The 27,485-nt window shown below is 37.5% G+C and overlaps 1 protein-coding gene and 1 non-coding gene across 7 annotated transcripts; both read left to right on the plus strand.

Annotated features, from left to right (window-relative positions):
• Positions 1-817: 817 nt before the first annotated feature.
• On the plus strand, positions 818-26,726 carry ERICH2 (glutamate rich 2). Of its 6 annotated transcripts, XM_020288386.2 has the most exons (11): positions 4,952-5,086; positions 6,673-6,708; positions 7,985-8,015; positions 8,260-8,308; positions 8,514-8,550; positions 10,991-11,086; positions 13,245-13,390; positions 14,863-15,050; positions 20,359-20,416; positions 25,824-25,895; positions 26,523-26,726. In XM_020288386.2, exons 1-11 carry the CDS (start codon positions 5,034-5,036, stop codon positions 26,645-26,647), a joined length of 891 nt encoding a protein of 296 aa, XP_020143975.1. In that variant the 5' UTR covers positions 4,952-5,033; the 3' UTR covers positions 26,648-26,726. The 6 variants fall into 6 exon arrangements, with proteins under 6 accessions (XP_020143979.1, XP_075861762.1, XP_020143980.1 ...); XM_020288390.2 differs by lacking the exons at positions 4,952-5,086; positions 8,260-8,308 and adding an exon at positions 818-864; XM_076005647.1 differs by lacking the exons at positions 4,952-5,086; positions 7,985-8,015 and adding an exon at positions 830-864.
• Positions 13,922-14,038, plus strand: LOC142872806 (U5 spliceosomal RNA). The gene has a single exon (XR_012920892.1). It is a non-coding gene; the product is annotated as a U5 spliceosomal RNA (small nuclear RNA).
• Positions 26,727-27,485: the final 759 nt, after the last annotated feature.

Consider the following 27,485-nt stretch of genomic DNA (forward strand, 5'->3'; position numbering starts at 1 on the left):
CAGTTATTTAAGCAGCAGCCCTGGAGCTCCACAGAACCTGGACTTGGCCCCCGCTGGTGGGAGAGGAGGTCTCTCCTAACCTCTTGAATCTGATTTCTGAGAAAAATGCCGTTCAGAGACTCCCCAGGAAACCTATAATCTTCTTGGGTCGACCTCAGGTTGGGGGGCCAAGTCCTACAGGAGACATTTGTTCATCCACATCCAGGGACACTCATCTCTCCCAACGGAAGACTTCTTTTACTCCACAAGTTTAAAACACTAACGAAGCCACCCCGCCCCTTTCCCTCTCCCCCGGTTAGAATCAGGTATGGACACCCACATTCCAATCTGTCTCCCTTCGGCCCCCCTCCAAGTAGCCGGTGCATGTGCGCACCTCCATCCGACGGCTCTGGCAAGCAATTCGCAGCGCGGCGGGACCCTGGTGACCTCGAGGCTCTCGCTCAGCTCCGCCCCGCGCCCCGCCCCGCCCCCGACCCCCAAAGCTTGCCCCGCCCCTGTCCCGTCCCCTCAGCACCACCGCTCAGTCCCGCCCAGAGCGGGCCCCACCCCACTCCCGCCGCCCCGCCCTCCGGCCCCGCCCCGGAACCTCTCCGCCCCGCCCCCTCCGTCCCGCGCCCTCCACCGCTCCCAGGGCTCCGCCCGCCCCATCCCCGCCCCTCCTCCGCTCCCCGGGCTCGCCCCGCCCTCGCCCCACCCACTAGCCCTCTACCGGCCGCCGCTCCCGCGGCTTCAGCCGCGCGCGGCCCTGTCTCCATGGCAACGCGGCGTCCCGGCCTCCTGGCTCCAAACCCAGCCCGAGGCGCGAGCTGAGCTGGCCTTCTGTGTTTGCCCTTTGGACCGTCGGCTTGACAAGGCCACAAGCGGGTAAGCCGAGGCGCCGCAGGAGAAGGTAGGAAGGGTCCGCGCGGCCGGACGTGCGCCTCGACTCGGCTTCCTCCTCCCGCTGGGGCCGAGCACCGAGGAAGGGACGTTTGTGTCTACGTGGGTGTGGATGATAACCGCGCGGTTCTGACAGGCGTGTCTGCGCCGCCACTCTCTTACCTGCGGATTTGTACGCGCTAACTCCTCCCCCAAACAATTAAAACGCCGCGTCCCATCCCAGGGCTTCCTGCTCCCTCCCTCAGCCCTCGCACCTGCCCAACGTTCTTTTACTTATATTTGGAAACAGCTTAATGGCCAATAGGGGTGAGCATTCACTGAGTACTAGCTAGATATAACTTGCTCGGCCGTAAAAACTTATGTAGAATTTGAACAAATCGTTTAATCTCGCAGGCCTTGTATTCATCTTGTGTAAAATGAGAATCACTTCTACAGTCCCAATGTCAGCCTTCCGTGAGGTGATGAAATTGACTTGAAATTTCCAAAATCGTGCTAGTGCTGTCTTTTGACTGTTCAGACTACACTGAGCCCCTGCAGCATTTAAAGTAACACAGGGCATAGTTACCAAATTATCGTTGGCTGAATCTGTTCTTACCCCAAGAGAGCCCCAGAAAGTTGTTTTTAAAAAATGTCAGAAAAGGACACTGAAAATGTCTTTTGATTTGTTTCATTCTCCTAGAAACTAAATACAATGATCCCAAAGTCCAATTTGTTAATTTTTTCTGGTGTGTGTGTATGTTTTGTTTTTTTGTGGGTTTTTTGTTTTTTGTGTTTTTTTTTGCTAAAGTTGTTTTGGTTTTTGTAATTTCTGGAAAACAACAATAACAACAGCATAGCTCTTAGTGTTAAGAGTTTACCAGAGCTGAATTCCAACACTTTTATAGGGATTCCACTGCACCTACTTCAGCATTTCATACCTTCCTACCTACCCTCACCAACTAAGCGTGGGCCCCAGTTTTTTCTCCCCCTTCTTTGCCCTATCCAGTCTCACTTGTGCACTTAGACCTGGCTTAATTTGTCAGAGTTCACCTTCTGGACTGTCCTTGGTAGGATGTAGGTAATAATAACAATGGTGATAGGAGAAGAAGGAGTTGTACTAATTGTAATTCTAGTAGGAGATGTGCTACTATTATTATTATAGCTATTTATGTTAACCCTCACAATAACTCTGTGAGGTAGGGTGGCATTTTTATCCTCATTTTACCGTTGAGGAACTGAATCACAGAGAGGTTAAGGAACTTGCTTAAGGTCACACAATTTGCTGGGATTGGAACATAGGCAATTTGACTCCAAAACCTGGACTCCTAGAACTATATTATACTGTAAAGGAAATATGTAAAATTTATACTTAGTCACTTTTAAAAATGAATGTAAGTAATAGATTATCATTGAATTATTTCTTTTCTTTTCTTTTTTTTTTTTTTTTGAGACAGTCTCACTCTGTTGCCTGGACTAGAATGGCGTGGCATCAGCCTAGCTCACAGCAACCTCAAATTCCTGGGCTCAAGCAATCCTTCTGCCTCAGCCTCCAGAGTAGCTGGTATTACAGGCATATGCCACCATGTCCGGCTAATTTTTTCTATATATTTTTAGTTGGCCAATGAATTTCTTTCTAATTTTAGTAGAGACTGGGTCTCGCTCTTGCTCAGGCTGGTTTCGAACTCCTGACCTTGAGCGATCCTTCCACCTCGGCCTTCCTGAGTGCTAGGATTACAGGCGTGAGCCACCACGCCCAGCCTGAAAGCATTTTTATATACATTTGGAACTATGTTGTGAAATATTCTCTCTGCATCATATTACATTTTCCTCACAAGCTCCTAGAGGATGGAGGATAGTGCTTAATCATCTCTGTCTCTCCTTCTCATCACAGTTTCAGGGCCTGAGCTTGTAGCTGTCTATGCATTTATTCTTTCTTTGCTTATTAGAATACAAAGTAGCTTATAAAAACAAATAGCACAAAGCTATAAAATAATTATGTAGTTGGGATGAAGAAAAAATATGTCTGGTCTTCCAGTATGACAAAAGAAACCAAAATAAGAATATTTTTTTAAATTTGAATTTTAAATTGGTAATTAGGTTGGTAATTGGGCCAGGCACAGTGGTTCATGCCTGTAATCCTAGCATTTGGGAGACCAACACGGGAGGATCAGTTGAGGCCAGGAGTTCCAGACCAGCCTGAGCAACTTAGCAAGACCCGATCTCTATAGAAAAAAATTTAAAAATTAGTTGGGCATGGTGGTGAATGCCTGTAGTCCCAGCTACTCAGGAGGCTGAGCCAGGAGGAGCCCTTGAGGCCAGGAGTTTGAGGTTGCAGTGATCTGTGATGATACCACTGCACTATAGTTCAGGCAAAAGAGCAAGACCCTGCCTGAAAATAAATAAATAAGAAAGAAAATTAAAAAAATAAATGTTGTTAATTCAATTTATAAAAGTTTTTTTTTTTTTTTTTTGAAGTCTGTATAGTCCAGATAAAACCTATTTGGCCCTGTTGTCTATTGGTTAGTGAACACATACCTAGAGGAGTAGGTGTATGAAATGTTTACAGTACTTTTTTTTCGGGTACTAACTCTTTAGAATCTGGGGTGTATATTTCCGTTGGCTCTGGACTATTGCAGTAGCCTCTTAACTAGTCTCTCTACTTCTAGTTCTCAGATTTACCCTCCACAGAATTTCTTTTCTAAGATAGATCTAATAATGTGATCACCCTCCAAAGCCTTGGTTTGCTTTTACATTGCCTCCTCATCAAAGTTCTAAATCCTTAGCACGTGGCAATTAATGACTTTTATAATTTGCTCCTCTGTACATATCCAACTTCTCTAACATATTAACATCCTCTAACACACAGCTGAACTCCAACTTCTTCTATTGACTGACTTTTTGGTCTCAACTTGGTTAAATGCCACCTTCATTTTGAAGCCTGACTCAGTCTTGCTTCCCATAGCAGATAGAATTAATTTCTTCTCCCTCTGTGTTTCTATGGATTATGTTAATTCTAGCACTGTAGCTCTTATTACATGATATCAAGTGTGTTAGTCTTTTTTGGTTTCAAGGAGTAGGAGCTCTATAGTCAAGGTCTCTTTTGGTTTTAAGTGACAAAAACAACCTCAGCTTATTTAAGAAAAAAGGAAAAATTAATTGGCCCATGGGAAAGGCAGAGGTTGAGTTGGAAACAGGGACAGCAACATCATTAGGGATGTGTATGTCTCCCCCTGTCTCATCTCTTCATCTCTCATCCCTGATTCTTGTGTATATTCCGCTCATTCTCAGGCCTTTCTCTCCCTAGAGGCTAGAACCATGGCTGCTGGGAGCTCTAAACTCATATTCTCCTACCTTTGTGACAGTTCCACTTGGAAATGTCTCAGGGCAAGGTTGTGATGAACTTAGTTTGGATCACAGGTCCACAGGCCCATGGCTTGGTCCCGTCACTGTATTAGCTTATGAATTACTATGATTGGTCTGTCATGGGATAGTACTGCCTTTGTGTTCAGGTGAGCTCGATGTGTTAACCAAATAAGGAGGAAGAGACTATAGGCAGGCAATACCTTATTCTAAAGATACTTGTAGAATTACAACACTTGAGGAAATCTAAGAAACCCAGAGAACAGGCATTAGAGCTGGATTCTGGAACTGGAAGGTTGTTCAGGGGCAGCTCTGTTGACTGGACTCCCTCTTCCTCTGTCTTTCCAGTTCTACCTCCACTTCCTGCTGACTCTCCTTAGATACTTTGAGGCCATGAGCCAAAAGAAAGAGTTTGATTGATTGGTCCGAATCATTGCCATTCTCTGCGTTTGGGCAGTATGGGGAGTTATGTTGTAGCCCTTACAGGGAAGCTTTTGGTATAGTACTTTGAAGCAAGGTCTGTGCCATACATGTAGGAAGTTAGTACTTATTTCCCCTGTAAGATTCTGAGCTTCTCAAAAGTAGAGGATTATCTTTGTAGCCTCAGAGCTTAGCTCAGTTATATCTGATATATGGTAGGGGCTCATCAAATATTTGTTTTAAATATTAGACATTGAATATTGCATGAAAATTTAGAACTATCATAACTGTGTTATTCCTATTGCCTCAGGGACGGTTGAAAGATTATCAGGAGAGTCAGCCTATGTTCCAAAAGCCAGAGGATGCATTTGGTCGAGATTTAAAGGGATGCTTAAATGAATGTTGTGATGTTAACGTTAACCATAATCAAAAGGAATGAGTATACAAGGTGTGCACCTATGATTATTCTTTCTGGTTTCCATGACTCCAATTTGAGCAGGTACTACTGGATGAACAAGAGAATTAAAGTGGCACAAGGCCAACATACTGCTCACATGCCTGTGAGAGATGGATAAACATAGAAATACAAATGGTATTGCAAATTTTAAATTGTCTTTGTTTTTTTAAACAGATAATATACTTATATCATTCAAAGTTCAAGAGGTACAAATGGACCTAAAGTAGAAATCTCCCCCCCACTCCTGCAGCCATCCCTTTTCCCTCCCCAGAACCAATCGATATTATCAGTTTCTTTTCTGAAAGCATTTCCTTTCAGATAGTTTTTACATGTTAATATTTATTTTTAAAAATGCTATTACCCATATAATAGGCATTCCTCATTCAGCTTGGTTTATTCAGTGTCACTGCTTTAACTTTACTTGTGTACTAAATTATACTGATTTTTCCCTGGAATCAATCATCTTTCTAAACAAGTATCAGTACTTTAGGGCTTTTGTGGATTTTTAATTAATTAATTAAAAGCCCTCAGAGCTAGTCTGCTTGCCCTATTAACAGTAAAGCCTCCTTTTTGTTTCCCTAAGCAATTTTAATAAGCCCCATAGGACATCTTCTCAGCTTTTCCTTTAGATAAAACATCAAGTTGTTTCTATAGTGTCTCTTTAGTGTGCCAGGCTCTGTGCTAAACACTTTACCCAGATTATCCCATTTAATCCTGATAATCCAGTGAACTTGGCACCATGGTGATCCCCATTTTTCAGATGGAAGAATGGAAGCTTAAAGAAATTACGTAGCTTGCCCAAGCTCACCTGGGAAGTGGCAGAACCGAGATGTGAATCCAGTCTCTTTCATTCAACAGCCCCAGCTCTTAAGTATTACTCTGTTCTGCCTCCCAGGGAATTCAATTTTATGAAAGGAGATTAAATGGACATTTGCTAGGTAATGATAAAGCCAGACCAAGCAGAGCCTGGGTCTCCATCAAGGGCTGGGATCTGTCTGTCCTAGGTTTTCTTTTCACCAGGTGAAAATGGGAGAATTATATGCACTGATGTTTCATCCAGGTGAAGGGTGGAATGTTGCAAACCATGAAGATCCTAGAGCTAGAAAGTAGGGGAAGGCTCTAAACATAAAGGTGATGCTCTGTGTGACTGTGGGTACCCACAGGATTGTGGAAGTCTGTGGAGTGAAAGTACCTCTCAGGAGGGGTCGCCTCAGATTTCTTTTGTTAAGGTCTTAATTAGTTCATTATTGCATTGTTTCAGCTTTGGAGTTTTACTGCCCTAGTGAATCAGAGACATCTTCCATTTATCCTAGAGTTTGGTCTTCCACAACCATTTTCCCCCAACAGATACCTTGCTGTTCTAATAGACTTTAGATAGATCTCTGTGAGCTTCTCAGATGGATAATCAAATTAATAACATAAATAATGTCTGGCTTGGTCAAGGTTCCCCAGAAAGCAGCCTGAGGCAAAAGTTTACGGATAACTGTTTTATTTGGGAGTGTAAGTCAGTGATGGGAGATGGCTTTTAAAAAAACAAAAAGGGCAAAATAATGACGCTTCTCTTTTGTTGTCCACAGTATTGGACCTGAATTTTGTATTCCAGAAATCCCTAGGTATGTAATAACAATACCAATTTTTAAGGTCTGGCTCAAAATGTGGGGACAGAAGTGTTAGAGGAGGGGAGCAAGTAGATTGTTACTTATGAAAAATTTAAGTGTAGCCATTCCTATACTTGAAAAAAACCTTAAGAGTTTTTCTTTCCACTATTGAATGAAATTTATTTAAATATATGAAGAGCCAAATTATAGGAAAATCAGTTCTATCATTGGGTAACTTAAAAAGGTAAAAATTCATAGAGAAAACATTATAACTTTTAAGTATTTATAAACACATAAGAGAACTTTTAAGAATTATATTTTAAATTATATCTTTGAAAGGCTGGGCATGGTGGCTAATGCCTGTCATCCCAGCACTTTGGGAGATGGAGGCAGGAGGATCACTTGTGGCCAGGCGTTCGAGACCAGCTGTGGTAATATAGCAAAATCCCTTCCTCTATAAAAAATAGATAAAACTAGCTGGGTGTGGTAGTGGTGCCCTGTAGTCCCTGCTACTGGGGACGCTGAGGTGAGAGGATCGTTTGAACTCAGGAGTTTGAGGTTATAGTGAACTATGATTAAGCCAGTGTACTCCAGCCTGAGTGACAGAGCAAGACCCTGTCTTTTAAAGCAAAACAATAAATAAAATAAAATAAAAATTATCTGCATAAAATCAAAAGTCAGTTTCTATAGTATTTGTTTAGAATACTTTATTAAAAATACCGTATCTTAAATTATCATAGAAAAATGTCTTCTTGTTCTAGTCACATACATTCTAAAAGGTGTTTTCATAACACACAAAAACTGGAATGTGGCAAATAGTATAATTTACATATTGTATTTTGTTTTGTTGAAGTTCAGGAAAGAAATGGTATAGATGTGAACCAAGATGAATTCATGATTTCTAAGGTCAGCTCAGGAGAAAGGAGTGTCCTTAGCCTGCTGTTGATTGTATTTGGATCTAGATGTAGAGTCTACATCATATAAAACAAAAAAGTAACAGAGAATTAGAATCACTTTTCTTCCATGCAAAATTATTCCTATATCTCTTTTTATATAAACTCTAAGATAAGATGGGGAGAGAGGAAGGCTAAATTTTTCTAGATTTTTTTTAACTCAATTTCATAATTCAGAAGAATGATGTTCTGTATTTAGGATGGAAATAAAGCTAATAAATACAAAACCCAAATCTATACTTAATACTCTACTGACAGACTGAATTCTGGGTTCTGTTTTATTTATGTTTTAAATTTATACAAGTATTTGGAGACTAGTAAATATTTTGGTTTTGCAGGAATTATCTAGACAGGACAGATGCTATAAAGGTAAGAGTATATAAACTTTTTTCAATTTCAAAGTATATAAACTTTTTTCAATTCAATGCAATGGATGCATTGAATCTATTTTACCATCAGTTTATAGAGTTTGTAAATAATTGGCTTTAGTATAAAATTACATTTTAGCCTAGATAGTAGAAATGTTTATATGAAGGCTATGAATCATTATTTCAAATACCTCAAACTAAAATAATAATGATAATGCTAGTTTTTATTTCTGCTTCTATTTTAGGCACCAAAAAATAGACAGACTGGCAGATTGCTAGTGTTTGATCCAAAGGGTAAATGATTTATTCCTTAGAAAGAATGTGTTTGACCACTGTTTTGTCCTAAATACTAAGAATATTGGAATGGTTGAGTGACTTAGCAATTCAATCCTTTGTTATGTTGTCTTTCAAAAAATCCTAAATATTTGCCAATTATAAATTTATGTTAGAGACATCATTGTTAATAAAATACTGAGGGTTTTTTTTCCTTCTCTTTCAGAAAAAGTGATGATGGAACCAAATGAAGCAATGTCAGAGTAAGAAGATGTCTTTCATTGCGCAGCTGATCTATCACATGCCTTTTAAGCAATTAGAACTAGATAATGCAACCATTTGTCACCCAATTAAATTTGAAAGGCCAGAAATGCATGGATTAGCACTTCAGCTTGTGGTTCAGCCAAAGCAATTGTTACTTAGATAGAAGGCCATTTAAAATGAAAAGTGAATTTTGATAAAAATGTAGAGGCATAGATAATATTCATGTCCAGTTTTTAATGCTTAAACATCACATATTCTGTGTTTTACTTACATAATAATTTTCATTCCTATTTCCCTTTGATACTAGCTTATTCTTTCAGAATATCTCTTGAAGTGAATATTTTCTTTAAAATTAAGCAAACTCTTTATTTACTATAATGTGAGTCATTACTACTAAATAAAGTAATCATCTTATCTCATTGAAGACACTAGTGTTAAAAAATCACAGTATAATATCAGTTTAGAAGTTAAATTTTAAATACCTGTTCTGTTGAAAGCATTGATTCTGATGACTTATTAAAGCCCTTCCTGATATGATCATCTCCTACTTTCTGGAGGAAAAAAAGCTATTATTTGTTCTATGAAAAATTACAGCTTGAAAGTTGAACATAAAACACATTTGTAGGCCGGGTGTGGTGGCTCACACCTGTAATCCTAGCACTCTGGGAGGCGGAGGCGGGCGGATTGTTCAAGGTCAGGAGTTCGAAACCAGCCTGAGCGAGACCTCGTCTTTACTAAAAATAGAAAGAAATTAATTGACCAACTAAAAGTATATATACAAAAAAAAAAATAGCCGGGCATGGTGGTGCATGCCTGTAGTCCTAGCTACTCGGGAGGCTGAGGCAGGAGGATCGCTTGAGCCCAGGAGTTTGAGGTTGCTGTGAGCTAGGCTGACGCCACGGCACTCACTCTAGCCTGGGCAACAAAAGTGAGACTCTGTCTAAAAAAAAAAAAAAAAAAAAAAAAACATATTTGTAGGGATTATTGACAAATTTGTAGGTACCATTCTGGTGGAATTCTTCTATTTAAATTTATATTGTTTTGGTTTATTCTGAATATTATTGGCTGGGAAAAATCCTACCTTATCCAACACATATTTTAATTTTCATATTGTCAAGACTAAAAATGTCTACCTTGGCTCTTGATATATTATATATATTTATATTAATTATAATACATATTTTATATTAAAGAGAAAGTAATGTATAGCAGATCAATGGCAGAGGATTTATGTTTATTTCAATTTAAAGGTATAACTAACCAGAAGAAAAAGAGACCTGTTAAATATATTAATTTACATGTAATTATATGTATTCTATTACATGGTTGAAAATACTTAAATAAAAAAAATCTAAGAAATGTTTAGTTGTCTTTGAGGGAAATATGAGATATAACTTTCACTAATAATAAAAGTTAATAGGTCACTGATGAAAATAAATCACAGTTGTGTCCATGAGCTACAATGTTCATAGACTTTGATAAGTAGTGTTGGCACTAGAGCAACGGGTACTCCACATCCTGATCTATCCTGAGGTGGATAAAGCCCAGGGATAAATCAGATGCAGCCTGGGAATGACTACAGGTTTTCTTGATGTCCGTAATAATTGCATCTGCCTATCAAACTACGTTTTCAAGGTCAGAATGATCATGTTCCCTTTAATTTGCTTGCAGAGAAGAGCAAGGGTGCTTAGTATAGCCAGTAAGTGGCACAAGTGTATGGCTTTGCCACCTTAGGTACCTCACCCAGAGTTGAAAAAGTAAACAGGGCCAGTCCTGGAAAAAAAATGATGAAATAATAAAATAGAAAATCCTGGAGGACCTTTGCTTGGGGAAGAGTGTGACTGATTTGCAAAGCTGATATATTTTCTCCTCGGTGTAGCTTCTGTTCCACTCTTCATCCTGGGGCTGGCTTCATATTCTGACTGGCAAGTGAAATTTGCCAAAAGGCCCTTGCTATGGATTAGAGAAAACTAGAAGTTTTCTCTTCCCACCAGTTCTTCGCCTTAGTCTTCTGATTCTCCAATCCAGTCCTAGTCACGAGTGTGTGGACCCCATAAACCAGGAATTTCAAACTTCTGGGCACACAAAGCCCACATTTATCATTTCCTTTTTTCTCCTATAAATCCAATGTGTAAAAGATTTTGTTTATCCAACAAACTGCTTTTAATTAACAAACTATTTTCAGTAGAAGTAAAATATACCTTTAGGCTCTGGACAACGTTTTCTAGATCTTGGGCCTTTGATCCATGGTTTTTTGGTCAAACTTTTAAGCAGACTTAAAGATGTAAGGGGAAAATGGCTGGAACAAATCCACAGCATTCAACTCCTTGACTGAGGTTAAAAAATTGTATCTATAGGGTTTTATTACATAATCATGTTTTATCATCTTTTATAAACTGAATGACAAACTATTTTTTATTCCCATTTTTACATTTTAAGTAAATGCGCCTTTGGACACAAAGCAAGATTGGCAAGCAAACTTTATGCCTCACCAACACAAGTCTCTCTAAATGTAGCTAAGACATTGTCAGAAAAGTAAGTTTTAGTTAATTTTGTTTTTTAAGCCCATGTTTGACAACTCTAAATCATTTTAAGACAAAGTTTAAAATATGAATCTCCTGGAAAAATTATTAATTTCAATAGAAATTTGGGGGACATTTCCTAAATATACCCAGTGCTCTTCACATACTATGGAGAAATCCTAAAACCTAGGTTATCTACCTGCTAGCATAAATATGTTCCAGTGGAATATCTAACCTGACCAACTCTGTAACTTTATTAAGTACTACATTAAATTCCTTCCAATTTGAAAGGATATTATTCCATAAAGTAAAATGTTGAATCTTTCCTCAGTTGTAACTGTATGTAAGTTGAAGTTAACAAAAACAAATCTTTTAGAGCATACTAGTTATCTGTTTTTCTTCTGTGGTTAGAGGCCTTTTTACCATAAATAATGTCACCTCAAATGGAAGTCAATAGATTTTAATTGAAGAGAAGGTTGAACTTTGAGCCTCTGATTCTTTGAAACTATACAGTATATGAGAAAGACTACAGAAGTGAGCAGAAAAGGAATTTAGATTTTACTGTTAAAATCATGATTTGATCAATTCTTACATAGATCTTTTTGGGGCATGTTCACTGCTTCCAAATAGTGAATCTTCAGGTCATTGGGTATGTTGGCTGCTTCTATGTGTGTTTCATAAAGATTATTAAAGTCATTCACAATTATTCAAATACCTAGAACTGTACTACCTAAATTCTCCTTTTTAGGGATGTAACTTAGTGAATATAAAAGTACCATATTTCATAAATTCTATAGCACACATTTTTTTCATATTTTAACATCTCTTACAATTGATGTCATTTTAGACTTACATTTGGCAAAGCTTTTCCTTTTTCAGTGGTACATAAAACATGACATGTCTTATATTAAATAGATGGTATCTTAGATTCAATGAAATACTGTAATTTCTGAGAAGAAAAAAGGCATCATAGTCCTTTCTTCTAGATTAGATACTAGAGCATATAAACTCTAGTAATCACTTGTGCGGTGACCTTTGGCATAACAGAAATCTCACCATACTGTAAACTGAACATTTCAGTGATTTCTCAACTTTTCATCTGTAGAGTTTCTTCTTGGATGCTTTCTTTCAAAATTAGAAGACTGAGGGGGCAGAGACCGAATAAATGTAAATCATCTTTGCTGTGCATGTCTCATTTCCAGAGAAGGGTTGGTTTTGCTTTAGCCATATATAGTAGAGAAGTAAAGATTCCATTCCCTCCTCATAGTATTATTATAACAAACTGGTCAACCTATTCGCTAAATCAGTGTACAAGATCACTAACTTTACTAATGTTTTGGATTTACATTTCAATGAGGGGAAAAAACGGAGCTACTATAACTTTGGGGAAAAAATAATACTTTACATCTTTCTACATACTTCCATGCCAACTAGAAGTTGAATATTTAAAACTTTGTAAAGGAGACATATTGAAAGATTCTTAAGACTTCAAAGAGAGATTCATGGTTATTTTTCCACAAGCCTGGGTACCTGTCTTTATGAACAGAGTGTGCTACATAGGAATCCCTTGTATCAATGCGTTACTTATTAACATGAAGTTTCAAGTCTAAAGGCTAAAAGAGAAAATTAACCCATTTTTATTATAGTTCAGCTACTTAATGAAAAAGGCTATTTTATATTATGACCAAGGGTAAATATTACTGTTGGACTCTCTTCATAGGTTAGTGGTTAGCAATGGCAGGAATCAATTTACAAACTTTAGAAATAAAACTCAATGAAACTGAAGGCTGTGGAGTGAAAAAAAAAAAAAAAAGGAAAACTCAAGGCTTAAGGCTATTCCTTAAATAGTTTTATTCTATCATATCATAATGATGTACCAAAGACATTTATATAACTGATTACTTAAATGCTGTGTTAAAGAACTCTGAAAAGATTACAAGAATTATTACATAGTAACAAATGCTAGGTCAAAATAGGATTTTAATCACCAATAACAATTACTTGTAATGCTTTTCCACAAAGAAGGTAATACACTTTAGCTATTTAGTTTATTGTTGGTATATTATAGTGTGTTTATATTAAATGTAGTGTGTGTGTTTATGAACCATAAAAACATTAAACAGAATTGTGACCTAGGAAAATATTTTTTCACTATCCACTTTAACATTTAGGAAGGACGTCTCTTCAAAGAATATTGAAAATAAAGTCTCTTTAAAGAATACTGAAAATAGAGTATCTTCAAAGAATATTGAAAATAAAGATACCTTAAATCTACAGTCTGACCAGTGGTCATCTTCCTTCTTAAAAGAAAGTTCAGGTAATAACATTTGTTTTATTGAGTTATTACTCATAACTGTGGTTCAATTTAGCTCTCCTTTTCTGTGACCTTTGGGAGTTGACAACTCTGTTAGTCTAGGGCAGGTCATGGGAATCAGTAGTTTCTCAAATTTATGTACCAAGTGATTCTCACATTCGGCCAGGTGTGAGATCCATGGTCATATGTTACCTAAGATGAAATGACCAGGCATTAAATCCTAGAATGAATTAAAATACCTAGGAGAGCATTAACAAGTTCCATTCATTTAACAACAGTTGAAATCCAGACTGCCAGGCACTGGTTTAGAAGCTGTAGATACAATAGTTGGCAAAATAGGGAAAGTCCTTGCCCTTATGAAGTCCACATTCTAGTAGAAGACAGCCAACTATTAGAAATAAATAACAGTAGTCTGGTCTAAAGGTAGTAAGTTATCTCAGTTGATTATTCACAGTTACAGATCAAACTCCTCATTCTACTCTTTCCTCCTTCTCACTACTGAACTTGTCTAGGAGGAAAAAAAATACATACACAATGCTCTGTTTTTTCTTTAGAACAAATAAATCTTTCCCCGTTTACTAAAGATTTCTGTGGAGAGAAACCATTGTGAGTTGGTAACCAAATGTTTTGAGGCCTTGCGTAGGCAGGACTAAACAAACAAAACAAAAAACCCCAAAGACATACACACACTTAAATAAGCAAAACAATTTCAGGTTGTGATAGGTGCTACAAGAGGAATGAACAGCACCTGGGGAGAGGATTACTGCAGCTGTAGGGATCAGGAAACCTCTCATGATGCTGTTTGTGATGTGAATGTGGCAGTTTCTGTGACATCACAGGATGTCTTTAATTCTTAATTATGACCTTCCTCTGAGGCATCAGTGTGGCGATTCAGCACCTGGGCTGGACGCACACTGGAAGGTTAGGGTGGTCGTGAGCTCATGGAGACTGTACTTGAAACAGAAGCAGGTAGGGGTGCCTGAATGATGCAGCCATCGAACTCTTGGAAGCACTTGATATTCCTTTTCAGGGTAGCACTTTCGGTTCAGAGTCAGGAATTTGTTTTAGAGTCAGCAAAAGTTTTAAGTTTTATCTTTTTTTTCTCTGTGTTTTCTTAACATTGTCTTATCTGGAGATTTCAGAGGTTTCCTCGTTTTCTTTTTTCTAACAGGTGTTTATACTCTAAATAAGAGGAGTTCATCACACTCCCATCAGAGAGGGCATCTCAAATGACTTTGTAGGCACTCAAAATCTTACAAGAGAAAAAGTTCTAAATACTACCTCATTGATGTTGAGAGAATTAAATAAGTTAAAATACATAGTGTTCAGAATATAATTTTGTTATGATGATGATGTTACTTTTATTTACTATATCAGTTTCACAGATAATAAGATCTAATTTTTTCACAAATAATAATATTTAATTTTTGAACTTTTCAATGTTTGTTGATTAAATTATGCATATTCTGTTTCAGGTGAAGTGGGCAAAGATGAAGTCATTGTGAAGCAGGAGAAAAATAATGAATTTTGCCTTCAGAATAGTGACGATAAATTGTCAGAATCAATAGATGATGATGATGAAGATGATAGCAATGATGAAGATAATGAGGAAGACAGTAACCCTAAAAAGGATACTTGTGCCCCACTAGAGTTAATGGCAGAGGTAAGTTTTTCTTGTGCATTATAATTTAGGACACTTAAAAATATTTAAATAAATAACCTTGATGATTAAAGTAATTAGTAAATATTGCATGTTCTCACTCTTGTGGAAACTAAAAAAGTGGATCTCAGGGAAGTAGAAAGTAGAGTGGTGATTACCAGAGGCTGGAAAGGGAAAGAGGGGGATGAAGAAAAGTTGGCAAGGGGTACAAAAATACAGTTGGACAGAAGAATAAGTTCTAGTATTCAGTAGTGCAGTAGAGAAATTATTATTAGGAATAATTTATTGTATATTGCAAAATAAGAAGAGAAAAATTATAATGTTCCCAACACAAAGAAAAGATAAATGTTTAAGGTGATGGATCCCAACTACTCTGATTTGATCATTACACATTGGTATCAAAATATCACATGTACCCCCAAAATAAGTATACCTATTGTATATCATTTAAAAAATAAGTATTTTTAAAAAATTAGCAAAAAGACCCTTGCCCACATATAGATCCTTAACTAACTACTCATTGTTGTTACTATAATACTTTTTACCAGGTTAGAGTTGAAAGAAGATCCTGGAAGGGACCTATTGCATTCTAGAAAGGCAGAGGCAGAAGTAAGAGAAGTTTTGGTACAAAACTCTTCAAGGACTGCTTTCTACACGCTGGCACCATGCTGGTTGTTGGGGATATAGCGATAAATAAGAGAGACAAGTCCTTGCCCTTTTTATTTATTTATTTATTTATTTATTTTTTGAGACAGAGTCTCACTCTGTTGCCCAGGCTAGAGTGCCATGGCGTCAGCCTAGCTTCTCTGAACAGGAAGGACAAAGTGACTAATTGAGGAGAAGGAATAAGGGAAAAGAGAGGCAGGAGGAACAAGGGATAAGAGAAGGATTTTTAGAGGAAGAGACATAAGTGGAATCTTAAAAACTTGAAGAGAGAGGGAAGGACAGGAATTCATCTGGTAAATACGTGGAGAAGGCATCTCTGGCATAGGAAACAGCACATGCAAAGGCACTGAAGCCTGCAACAGCACACTCAAAATGGCACAGAAACATTTACTGGTAGTTCTATGGGGAACAAAGCAGTTTTACCACACTTGCTGTGGTATCACAGTCTACCTTTAATTATCATTAGTATTATATAACTTCATGTATACGGTAAGAACTTCATAACAGGACACTTTCATTTCTCCTTCCCATCCTTTGTAATATTGATGTCATACATTTTCTTAATACTTCTACATACGTTATAAGTCCCACCATACATTATTATTTTTATTATAAATAGTCAATTATCTCTTAAAGAGATTTTAAAATGTCCTTTTTAGGCCGGGCGCTGTGGCTCACGCCTGTAATCCTAGCTCTTGGGAGGCCGAGGCGGGCGGATTGCTCAAGGTCAGGAGTTCAAAACCAGCCTGAGCAAGAGCGAGACCCCGTCTCTACTATAAATAGAAAGAAATCAATTGGCCAACTGATATATATATAAAAAAAATTAGCCGGGCATGGTGGCACATGCCTGTAGTCCCAGCTACCAGGGAGGCTGAGGCAGAAGGATTGCTCGAGCCCAGGAGTTTGAGGTTGCTGTGAGCTAGGCTGACGCCACGGCACTCACTCTAGCCTGGGCAACAAAGCGAGACTCTGTCTCAAAAAAAAAAAAAAAAAATAAAAAAAAAAAATAAATAAAATGTCCTTTTTATTTTCCCGCATGTACACAATTTCTGGTAGTCTTCATAGCTTTGTGTGAATCGTAATTTCTACCTGATATTTTCCTTTCATCTGAAAAACTTCCTTTAGTATTTCTTATAATGCAATTCTGCTGGCAGTGAATTTGTTCACCTTTTGCTTGTCTGAAAACTCTTCATTTCATCTTCTTTTTTTTTTTTTTTTGAGACAAGGTCTCACTCTGTTGCTCAGGCTAGAGTGCAGTGATCTCATCAGAGCTCATAGCAGCCTCAAACTCCTGGGCTCAAGTGATCCTCCGCCTCAGCCTCCCGAGTAGCTGGACTACAGGTGCACACCACCATGCCTGGCTGTTTTTAAAAAATTTTTGTAGAAACAGGACCTCACTCTGTTGCTTAAGCTGGTCTTGAATTCCTGGCCTCAAGTGATCCTTCTGCCTCAGCCTCCTAAAGTGCTAGGATTATAGGCATGAGCCACTGTGCACAGCCTCACCTTCATTTTTAAAGAATATTTAGATAGAGAATTCTAGGTTGCCAAATTTTTTCCTATGTTTTGAAAGGATGCTCCATTGTCTCATAGCATGCATAGTTGTAGACAAGGTATCTGCTTTTATTATTTCTTTATTCATCTATATATAATGTCTTTTAAATTTTTTTTTCTCTGTATTGATGTATATGATGTGCCTAGGTATGGATTTCCTCATGTTTTCTTCTGTTCATTGAGATTCTTGGATGTATGAGTTTATAGTCTTTATCAGGTTTGGAAAAATATTCTGTTACTAATGCTTCAGATTTTTTTTCTGACCTCTACTTTCTCCTTCTCTTCGTGTGAACTACAATTACACATATGCTAGACCACCCAGTGTTGCCCCAAAGGTCACTGATGTTTCATTTAATTTTTAGTTTATTTTCTCTCTGTATTTTGTTTTAAATCATTTCTTTTTCTATATCTTCAAGTTCATGGTCTTTTTTTTGAAGTTATAATCTGCCGTAATCCCATTTTGTATTATATTTTTGGCACTTTAGATACTGTATCATCTCTAGAAGTTATGTTTAGTTTTTTATATTTATCCTTTCTCTCATCATCATGTTCATATTTACCTCCGTTTTTGAACACATAACACATATATATAATAGCTATTTTAACATGCTTGCCTGCTATTCTATCATAGGTCAGTTTCTAGTGATTAAGTTTTCTCTTGCTTATGTGTCTTATTTTTCCTGCTTCTTTGCATGCCTGGTATTTTTTTCTTTATTTTTATTTGTTTATTTATTTTTTTGAGTCTCACTTTGTTGCCCAGGCTAGAGTGAGTGCTGTGGTGTCAGCCTAGCTCACAGCAACCTCAAACTCCTGGGCTCAAGCAATCCTTCTGCCTCAGCCACCCGAGTAGCTGGGACTACAGGCATGTGCCACCAGGCCTGGCCAATGTTTTTCTCTATATATTAGTTGGCCAATTAATTTCTTTCAATTTATAGTAGAGACGGGGGTCTCACTCTTGCTCAGGCTGGTTTCGAACTCCTGACCTTGAGCAATCCGCCCGACTCGGACTCCCAGAGTGCTAGGATTATAGGCGTGAGCCACCGCGCCCAGACTATTTTTGTTTTTTTTAGAGACAGAGTCTCACTCTGTTGCCTGGGCTAGAGTGCCATGGCATCAGCCTAGCTCACAGCAACCTCAAACTCCTGGGCTCAAGCGATCCTCCTGCCTCAGCCTCCCCAATAGCTGGGACTGCAGGTACCTGCCACCATGCCCAGCTAATCTTTCTATATATTTTTTAGTTGTTCAGCTAATTTCTTTCTAATTTTAGTAGAGATAGAGTCTCACCCTTGCTCAGGCTGATCTCAAACTCCTGAGCTCAAATGATCCTCCCGCCTCGGCCTCCCAGAGTGTTAGCATTACAGGCATGAGCCACCAGGCCCAGCTAGCACCAATTGTTTAAACCTGTCTTCAGTTTAATTTTGGAGTGTTATGTAATTCTCATCAAGGACTTTGGGCAAACATCCAATGCAAGAATTTCTTAATTTTACTGCCTTTTGGGGGAAGGGGGGGTGAAAAAAAATTGTACTGCCCTTTGAACTGTTAAAAAGGAAATATATTTTATGTTAGCAACAATAAATAGGTCAATGCAAAGGAGCCTTTGAAATCGATAACATACTTTTCTTTTTCTGAGACTAATATTATTAATACTTCATTAAGTAGACTAGTGTTAGATGATATTAATAAATTCTTTATTTTTTAGATATGAAAATAATATTATGATTGGGTTTTCTTTTAATATAAAGTGAAATGATATGCATAAACTGCTGTAAAATAATCCAAACAGAGCAGGGGAAAGAGTGTATGGTGATATTGATAAAACTAGATTGGCAAAATGTTAATTTTAAAGCTGAGAATTGGGGATATGGACTTATTTCATTATTCTCTCTACTTCTCTCTGTATCCTGAATTAAAAAAATAAATAAATAAACCTATCCTGAAGCTGCAAATAATAAAACAAGAATAGATTTTTTAAAATATAAGAATTCTGTTGCATGTGTTGAACATGGCATTTGTTGATAATATGTGAATAAATTAAAATTTTGATGAAATTAATGATTTATAGAAAAATCTCTAGAAGAGTTCCATTTATAGTAGGGAGGAAAAAAAAAAACAAAAACCCATGGTAGAAACTGAAAAAATTTGTAGATAACTACTTCTTAAAATGGTACCTGGGTATTTAACAAATATCTGGCAATGTGTAAGAAATGTCTCTTTTATATTACTCAATGCCCACATCAATTACAGAGCAAAACTTGTGTGCCTGTATGTGGTTCAGAATATGTCACACACAAGCAAGGGCAATCATTAAAATGTAGGGTTTTATTTTTAATGAAAGCTATCTAAGTAGCTAATAATTGAAGATTAGTTTGGTAAATTATAGCCTAAGCAAAAAATATATAAGAATATTAAATCCATGGGGAGCAAAAAGATGATCTATGGGTTTTTTAAAAGTTATTAAATAATTCTAATTTTTATAAATACATATGTGTTTATGGAAAAATACTGAAAGGATATACATGAAGATATTAAAAATAAACATCTCTAGATTATAGAAAGATAAGTGCTTTTTAATTGGGGACAGAATGTATTTATTTAGCTTTTTAATTTCCTACATAAAAAATATGTATTACTTTGTAACAAAAATATAATAAAAATAATAAAGGCAAAACTGAATCATATATAAGAGCAATGCTGGAAAATATTGAGTCTACATTTTTTTCAGCTAAATACTGTCATGTAGTTACGGGCTCAGTTTACAAATGAAACCTATATCTAAACCAAAGGAATATTATAATAAAGTGATTAATGTCTTCACTATCTGTACTGGTTGAATCAACCTATATATTCTCAAGTTATTCGGTAGTACACACAGGGTATGGCTGCCACAGAGCAGAGCCATTATCATCTTCATCGTTGCTATCAGAAGTCCTTAAAGATCCTTGATTAATTGTTTGATTATAGATTCATTCCTGGAAAAACATGTATAAATGTTAAAAGCAAAATAATCATTAATGGAAGATTTTTCTAGGGAGTTTATAATTGACATTTAAATTCTCTTTGAGACTACTACTCTGAAGAGTTTATTGTTTTCCAGTTCCTGAGAGCAGAAATGGAGCAAGACTACCACCTGGCAAAAAAATTATGTCAGATGAGTAAGTACAAAATACTTTCACATTTTCCAATCTTTCTTTCTTAAAATAAATTCCATAATATGTCAGATGGTTTGATTATCATAAGTCTAGTGAATTCCCTGATAGTGTCTCAGTGATTCCTTGATAGAAAATTAGGTTGATTGGTATAAGGACCAGTTCTGACTTCTAGAATACCTTTTAGTGGAATAAATTAATGTAGACTAACATAGACTGATTACTACCACTGGAAAATAAGTTAAAATCTTTACCCTCATGATAATGGGTTAGTAGCTTTACACCTTTAGTTTAAAAGAAGTGTCAGGTGGTATAGCAGTCAAAGCTTACTTAGCATGCATTTATTCCACAAATATTTGAGTGCATCCATGTGCCAGGCACTGTTCCAGGCACTGGAAATATAGCAGTCAACAGGACAGATAACGTTCCCATGTTTATGTCTAGTGTTGACAGATAATTAATTAATAAATAGTGTGTCATTGATTATAGGTGCTATGGAGAAAAATTAAGTACAGAAGAGGGAATAGAAGGTACTGGGAGAAGGCAAAGCAGTTTTAAATAGGATGGTCCAGGAAGACCTCACTGAAGGACTTGGGTAAAGGCTTGAGGAAGTTGAGGAAACTAGCCACGTGGTTATCTGGAGGAGGAGTGTGCCAGGCAGGATGAGTAGCAGTGTGCTGTGGCGGGCGTGTGCCTGGTGAGAACAGCAAGGAGGGCAGTGTAACTGGAGCAGAATGAGCAGGGGGCGTTGATAGGAGGTTGAGGGCAGAGAGGTTATGGTCAGGGGATTGTCATATTGCATAGGATCTTTTCTCAATTTAAGGACTTTCCTTTCTCCCTGAGGGAAGTGGGAAGCCACTGGAGGCTTTTGAGTAAAGGAACAATATGATTGATCTACCTTATTTTTCTTTCTGTATTTGGTTTTTAGTGGTTTGACTTAATGTTCAAAAGAGTTGTGGTTTTCTTTGTATTTATACAGTTTGGGAGGTTTACTGACTTTCTTAAATCTACAGGTTGGTGTTTTTATCAGCTTTGAAAATTTCTTGACCATTACCTTCTCAAATACCACTTCTGCCCTATTCTTTTTCTCTCTCTTCTTTTCCTGGGTCTCATAAATTAGAATTTTTTTCATGGTGTCCTACGTGTATCTTACAATCAACTCTGTTTTTAATATTCTCTTTTTATTTCTATGCTTCATTTTGGATATTTACTATGAACCTGTTTTTGAGTTTCTTTTTATCCTGTCTTCAGCTGTGTCCAATCTGCTGTGAAAACTATTCAGTGAGTCAAAGATTATATTTTACAATTTTAGGATGTCTATTTAATGATTTGAAAAGATTCCAGTTCTCTGTTGAAATTCAACTATCTTTTCCACTATTTTGTCCATCTTTTCCTCTAGTATATTAGTCATAGTTATTTTAAAGGAGAAAATTCACCAGGCACAGTGGCTCACACCTGTAATCTCAGCTACTTGGAAGGCTGAAGCAGAAGGATCACTTGAGGCCAGGAGTTCAAGACCAACCAGCCTGGGTGATATAGCGCAACTCTGTCTCAAAAATAAATAAATAAATAAACAAAGAGACAGATAGAAAATAGCAACTCCACAATAAAACTTTATTGATAGTAGGAGTCAAAATATTAATGAGTGTTGGACTTAAATTAAGTCTCATGGTAAAGTTCTCAGAGTGAAAATGCAGCACAGGGATTTGAGAGTCTACCCTTGCTTGCCTCACACAGAGTTCCCACTGTGGATAGAGGATTCTTAATCATTGGCTAATTTTTAAAATGGGCTTCTTGAATACTTTAACACTACCTGTTTTATATCTGAGATGATTAATTTGCCTTCTTTAATCCTTTCAAGTACTTTTGACCCGTAGAGCCATTGAATAAAATGTTTTGGTCAAAACTATCTTTGGTGGCTCACAAACACAGAATTTCCAATCAGAAGGAATCCTGAGGTAGAATCATGTCCAATACTCTACTTTATTATAAAGAAACTGAAGCAGAGAGAGGTGAGCAACTGGCTCAGCACTACTCACAGTGACATAGTGACATTCCTAGTCACACAGCCAGAGTGGGAACCTAAGCCTCTTTCTCTCACAGTACCTTTCTTCTCTCAGGTGGCTAACATAGAAGTGAATGATTCTGTAGCTCTACCTCCCAATTCTCTGAATTTCTTGAGCCTAATCATGGGAGAATTTATATATTTTCTTGCCATATCCATCAATCATTTTAGAAATCCTCTGCCTGAAGCTTATAAATATTAATATATGCACTAATCTCACCATATCTATCAGTCAGTTTGGGCTGTTAGCCCTGCAGTATGCTACATAAACAGCAGGTGCTCAATAAATGCTGTTGACCTGACTTGAACCAGTGAACATACATTAAGTGCCAGGTCAATGGGGATGAAAAAGTTCACACTGAGCTATCTTAATGGAGTCGTATCCTTTTTAAAAACTTCCTCCCTCTCTTCCTTCTTTCCTTCTGACAAATGCACATTGACCACTAACTCTGTACCAGACATTATGCTTGGGAGCTGGAGAGACGGTGGGAGTCAAAGCACATTGAGGTTGACATCAAACACCACTGTCTCATGGTGTTGGCTCACTCAGCAACACTTTTCACTCTTTTCTGTCTGTGTCAAATAGTGGTGCTTCTGAAAGTAAGGATCAGACTACAGGAGAGGGAGCTATGAGGGCCCTAGACAGGCCCCATGACCCATGAAGCCAGTTGGGAAAGACCACTGCTTCCAAGAGGAAGTAGGGGCTGACTGGCAACATGGGCAAAGAGGCCCAGAAATGAGGGTTCTGGGGTGCCGGTGCAAAATAAGATTGGCTACCCTTGAGGCAGATTTCCAACCACGGGTATGAAATCAGGGAGGCCCAGGTTAGCAAGGCCAAGCAAGGTCAGTGAAGAACAGAGAGCTGGAACAGGTTCTGGCTCAGGGAAGGAAGCGCTAGTTCTTTGATGCTAGTAGAAACATGTGCCCAGAATCCCTCTCTGTATTTAGAGTAACAGACAAATTAATTTTTCTCATCTACTTTACATATAAATACTTTATATGTAAATGCTTATAGTATTCATATTCTTTTGTCTCTTTTTCCATCTTCTAGCTCCTCTATATAACACTCCCCCTTTCTCTATACATATATTTATAAGTTTATAACTTTGTATTTATAAACATAGATTATGTATTTATATATGTATATATTGAGCACCTACTATGGGAGCATTCTTGAATACATTGTTTAATTTTTAAGACAATTTCATGAAGCAGGTATCATTAATCCCACTTTACAGATAAGGAAACTGAGGCCAAGCAAGAACTAATTCATACAAGGTCACACAGCCAGTAAAGTGGTAGAGTTAGGATTACATTTGAGGCTAACTTAAAAGCCTTATGGTTTTCCTACCATGTTTCCATTTCCTCATTTGATTAATAAGCTTGTTTTTCTGATAAAGGAAGCAGAGACTTAGAAAATAAATACTTCTATGGATCATTCAGCCTAGAAATACCTCCTATGGCCAACTATTATAGTATATTTATTTTCTTTATTTGTATCTAAGGCAATTAATTTCTATAAAATAATGTATCATTGTTCCTTCAGAAATGTTGTGCTTATTCATTTTCTTGAATAAATTCACTGGTTTCTGGGGCCCAGTCTTGTCTTGTCTTGGTCTTGTCTGGTGAGGTCTTGGTCTTGCTCTGTCGCCCAGGCTGAAGTGAAGAAGCCCAATCATAGTTCACTGTAACCTCAAATTCCTGGGCTCCAGTGATCCTCCTACCTCAACCTCCCAAGGAGCTGGGACTATAGGCCTGCTCCACCATGCCTGGCTATTTTTTATTTTAATTATTATTATTATTATTATTTATTTTTTTTTTTTTTGTAGAGACAGAATCTCACTATGTTTCCCAGGCTCCTGGGGTGTTTTCTTGCTGTCTGATTACAGTATAGTCATTCATATTTTCACTTGGCTGTAGGGCTTCCCATCTGGCATCCAGGTACCCATAGGTTCTTTTCTCTTTGCCCGCCTTTTAAAAAATTTGTGTTGGGTTCCCCCAAGAAATTTTGTCTGTTGGCATAGCCTTGAATTTTATCTGTCTTCAACACACCATTTTTATATGGTCCTAATGTTTCCTTGTCATTTTCCTGCTGTCTCATGCAGAACTGGTATCTCTGCTCAATACCATTTTCTGCCAGGCAGTGGGGGCAGCCTAGAAAAGTGGTTTTTATATAGAACTGAAAGCCAAGAGTCCAAAGTACTTTTCTCTGTTCATCTCATGAATGGCTGTGAGATGTCCAATCTATTTCTTGGTCACTTCACCTGTAAGTCAGAAACTCATGTGGATTAGGAAATAAAGCCCTTGGTTTGGTGTGTCAGGTTAAAATCCAAGCGTGGGGGCCCATGAGCCAATAGGGCTTAGTCCAATCAGCCCCAATTATCTCTTACTCTTAGTCAGATGAAAAACACACTTGATGTTTCAGTGCCCCCTGGGGGCCACCACAATATCGAGCAGGAGTTGCAACACAATGGACAATGTAGAATTATGGATATTCTGCAAAGCAGGTAGGAAGAATGAAGGGAGACATCAGTAGAAAAAAATCTGGAAAAAAATAGTCCAGAAAACTCTGAAACAAAAGTTGTAAATCTTTCTGGCCTCTGGAAGGTGGTAACATACCAACAAGCCTAAGTCTATTGGTGTGTCTATTGGTGTGATCCAAAAGAAAAATGACACAGTCACATAAAGGATCAGCAAAATAGTGCCAATAAAACAAAGCGTTCAGTGAAGAGGGGAGAACATTGTTAGGCAGGCAATGACTAGAGTGTAGACTAAGGTTAAAGTTGTCAGAATGAAGAGAAAGAAGTAACATCAGTTTCCTCTATTTGAAAGATGTGGAAAATGGCATCTCTACCATGGAAGAGGTTGCATAAAAAAAATACTCTGTTCCTTTGTATTCAGATGAAACCTTTAATAAAGAATGTCATGTAGACATTGGATAGATGAGATGAGAGGAGGGATTAACAGACCTCTAGGCACACATTCTTCTCATTGGCAAAGTCTCCACATTTTGCAGGATTTGTATTAATACCTTCTTTGGGAAGTGATTATATTCATGAAATACTTTGGCTACTGGCCTAAGAGGGAAGCCATATTGAGGTGCTGGAGATTCCATTCTTTGGGTAAGAGATAGAAAATGTAATGAGGATCATTTCTCTTACAAAGCACCGAATATAAGTTGAGTATTTTCACTATTTGCACTTAGATATATCTATGGCATAATTGTTAATGTTTATCACTTGGTACATTTTCATCTGCTATGATTGACAGTTCCAATCTCATTCTAAGGAGCCTGTTTGCTGAAACACTTTGAACATTAATAACACACATTCTATTGTCCATTTTCAGTCCTAATCTACGAACCAGAAAATCCTGAGGCCAAGGAGTTTTTGGCACTTATTGAAGAAATGCTGCTGATGGGTAATTTTAAGAATTGAAATTCTTTCTTTCTCATAGCACTATAAACAGTTGCTCTTTAAAAGCTCATTATCCCAAGAGATGATCAAAATGTACCTTTAGGAAGTGGTTAAGAAAAAGCTAAATGGCTGTCTTAAATGCTGTAGTGAAACAGCTTGTCCTCTGTGGATGGTTGAGATGACTCTGTGGGCTGGAACTGCTCAAGCAGGGCAGGCTCCTTGGGTACCAGGCATCAGGTACTGACAAGCAGCACATGCTGATGCCCCCTGTGGTAAAGGAGTTATGCCATAATTCCAAGGAAATCCAATAAATACCCTCTAAATTACCCTAAGCCTTACTTCCTCTTACTCTATTTAAGAATTTCATTGACAATAGTAGTAAATAAGTTATTTTTATAGACCTGTGTTTTAAATTAACCTTAAATCCACAAATGTCTATATACTGATAAGAATATGTTTCTTCCTTACACTGCCGCTTTGATCCTACATACAGTTAGCAAAGTTCAGCTCCGCTCTTATGTTCCAAATATACATATTTCTTGGTAGAGGGAGGGGCAAGGAGAATTATGATTTTTTTCAGAGTGGAAATATTAAGAAACATTTTAAGCAATCCTCTTCTTTTCTGTGGCAGAGAAAGGTCAGAATCCTAAGAAAGACGATGAAGATAGCGAAGAAGATAGTAGCAGTGACAGTGAAGGAGAAAGCAGCGATGACCTGAATGACCAGAGTTCTGACGAATGTGAAGATGGATCGTGAATGCTGCTGCTATGGTTTAAGCTTCATGTATTTTCATTAATGTATACCATGCAGATATAAAGAAGAGAGCTTCATGTCAGTCTAATTGTTCTTTATTTGGTGCAAAGTTCTCCTAAGTTATTTATATTTTCACTTGAGCAGCTCCTTCCTAATATTTAGGCCTTATTAGCACAATGTGAGTTACTCAGAGAGGAAATGAGTCATTGAAAACACTTACTTGGCACTATGTACCAGGTACTCTTCAAGCTGCTCTACACACATTAACTTATTTAATCCAGCAACCCTGTGAAGTAAGTACTGTTACTATCCTCATTCTACAGATGAAAAACTGAGGCACAGGAGGGTGAGTAGTTTGCCAAGTGTCATACACATACTGATTTGTAGAGCCTGGATTTGTACATGGACATTATGGTTGCAGAATTCATACTTCTAGTCACCCATAAATGACCACCACTCCAGGCGCTCTTATATAATTTGCCTTATGTTCTTTATAGCATGCATCAGTATCTAAAAAGCTTACTTAATTTTTTTGTTCTTTTTATCTTCTCCCTACCTGCCAGAGAATATAACTTCCATGACACAGGACTTTGTCTTTTTCCTCATAATATCCCTAGCAACTGGACAAGTGCCTGGTAAATAATAAGGCATATATACCAAATGGATTGAATAAATGAAGTGAAAGTTAATGAGAATACTTATATTCTTTCATGAAACATTTACAAAACTTTACACTTCTTATGTATTAATCTACATAATTTCGCCGACTTTGTATTCCTTGATGAATTTGCGCCATCTTCCAATTAGATTGTAAGGTAACTGTCTTAGTAAGGTAACAGAG

This window comes from Microcebus murinus, chromosome 8 (genome assembly GCF_040939455.1).
Source record: "Microcebus murinus isolate Inina chromosome 8, M.murinus_Inina_mat1.0, whole genome shotgun sequence".
Taxonomy (NCBI): Eukaryota; Metazoa; Chordata; class Mammalia; order Primates; family Cheirogaleidae; genus Microcebus; species Microcebus murinus.

What these genes read in the sequence shown, in the direction of transcription:
- ERICH2 (XM_020288386.2), top strand. Translation starts at nt 5,034, where the DNA reads ATGAATGTTGTGATGTTAACGTTAACCATAATCAAAAGGAATGAGTAT. An exon ending in AAAAGGAATGAGTATACAAG is followed by an intron (nt 5,087 to 6,672) that starts GTGTGCACCTAT and finishes TGTTGTCCACAG; the next exon opens with TATTGGACCTGAATTTTGTA. An exon ending in GCTAAGACATTGTCAGAAAA is followed by an intron (nt 11,087 to 13,244) that starts GTAAGTTTTAGT and finishes TTTAACATTTAG; the next exon opens with GAAGGACGTCTCTTCAAAGA.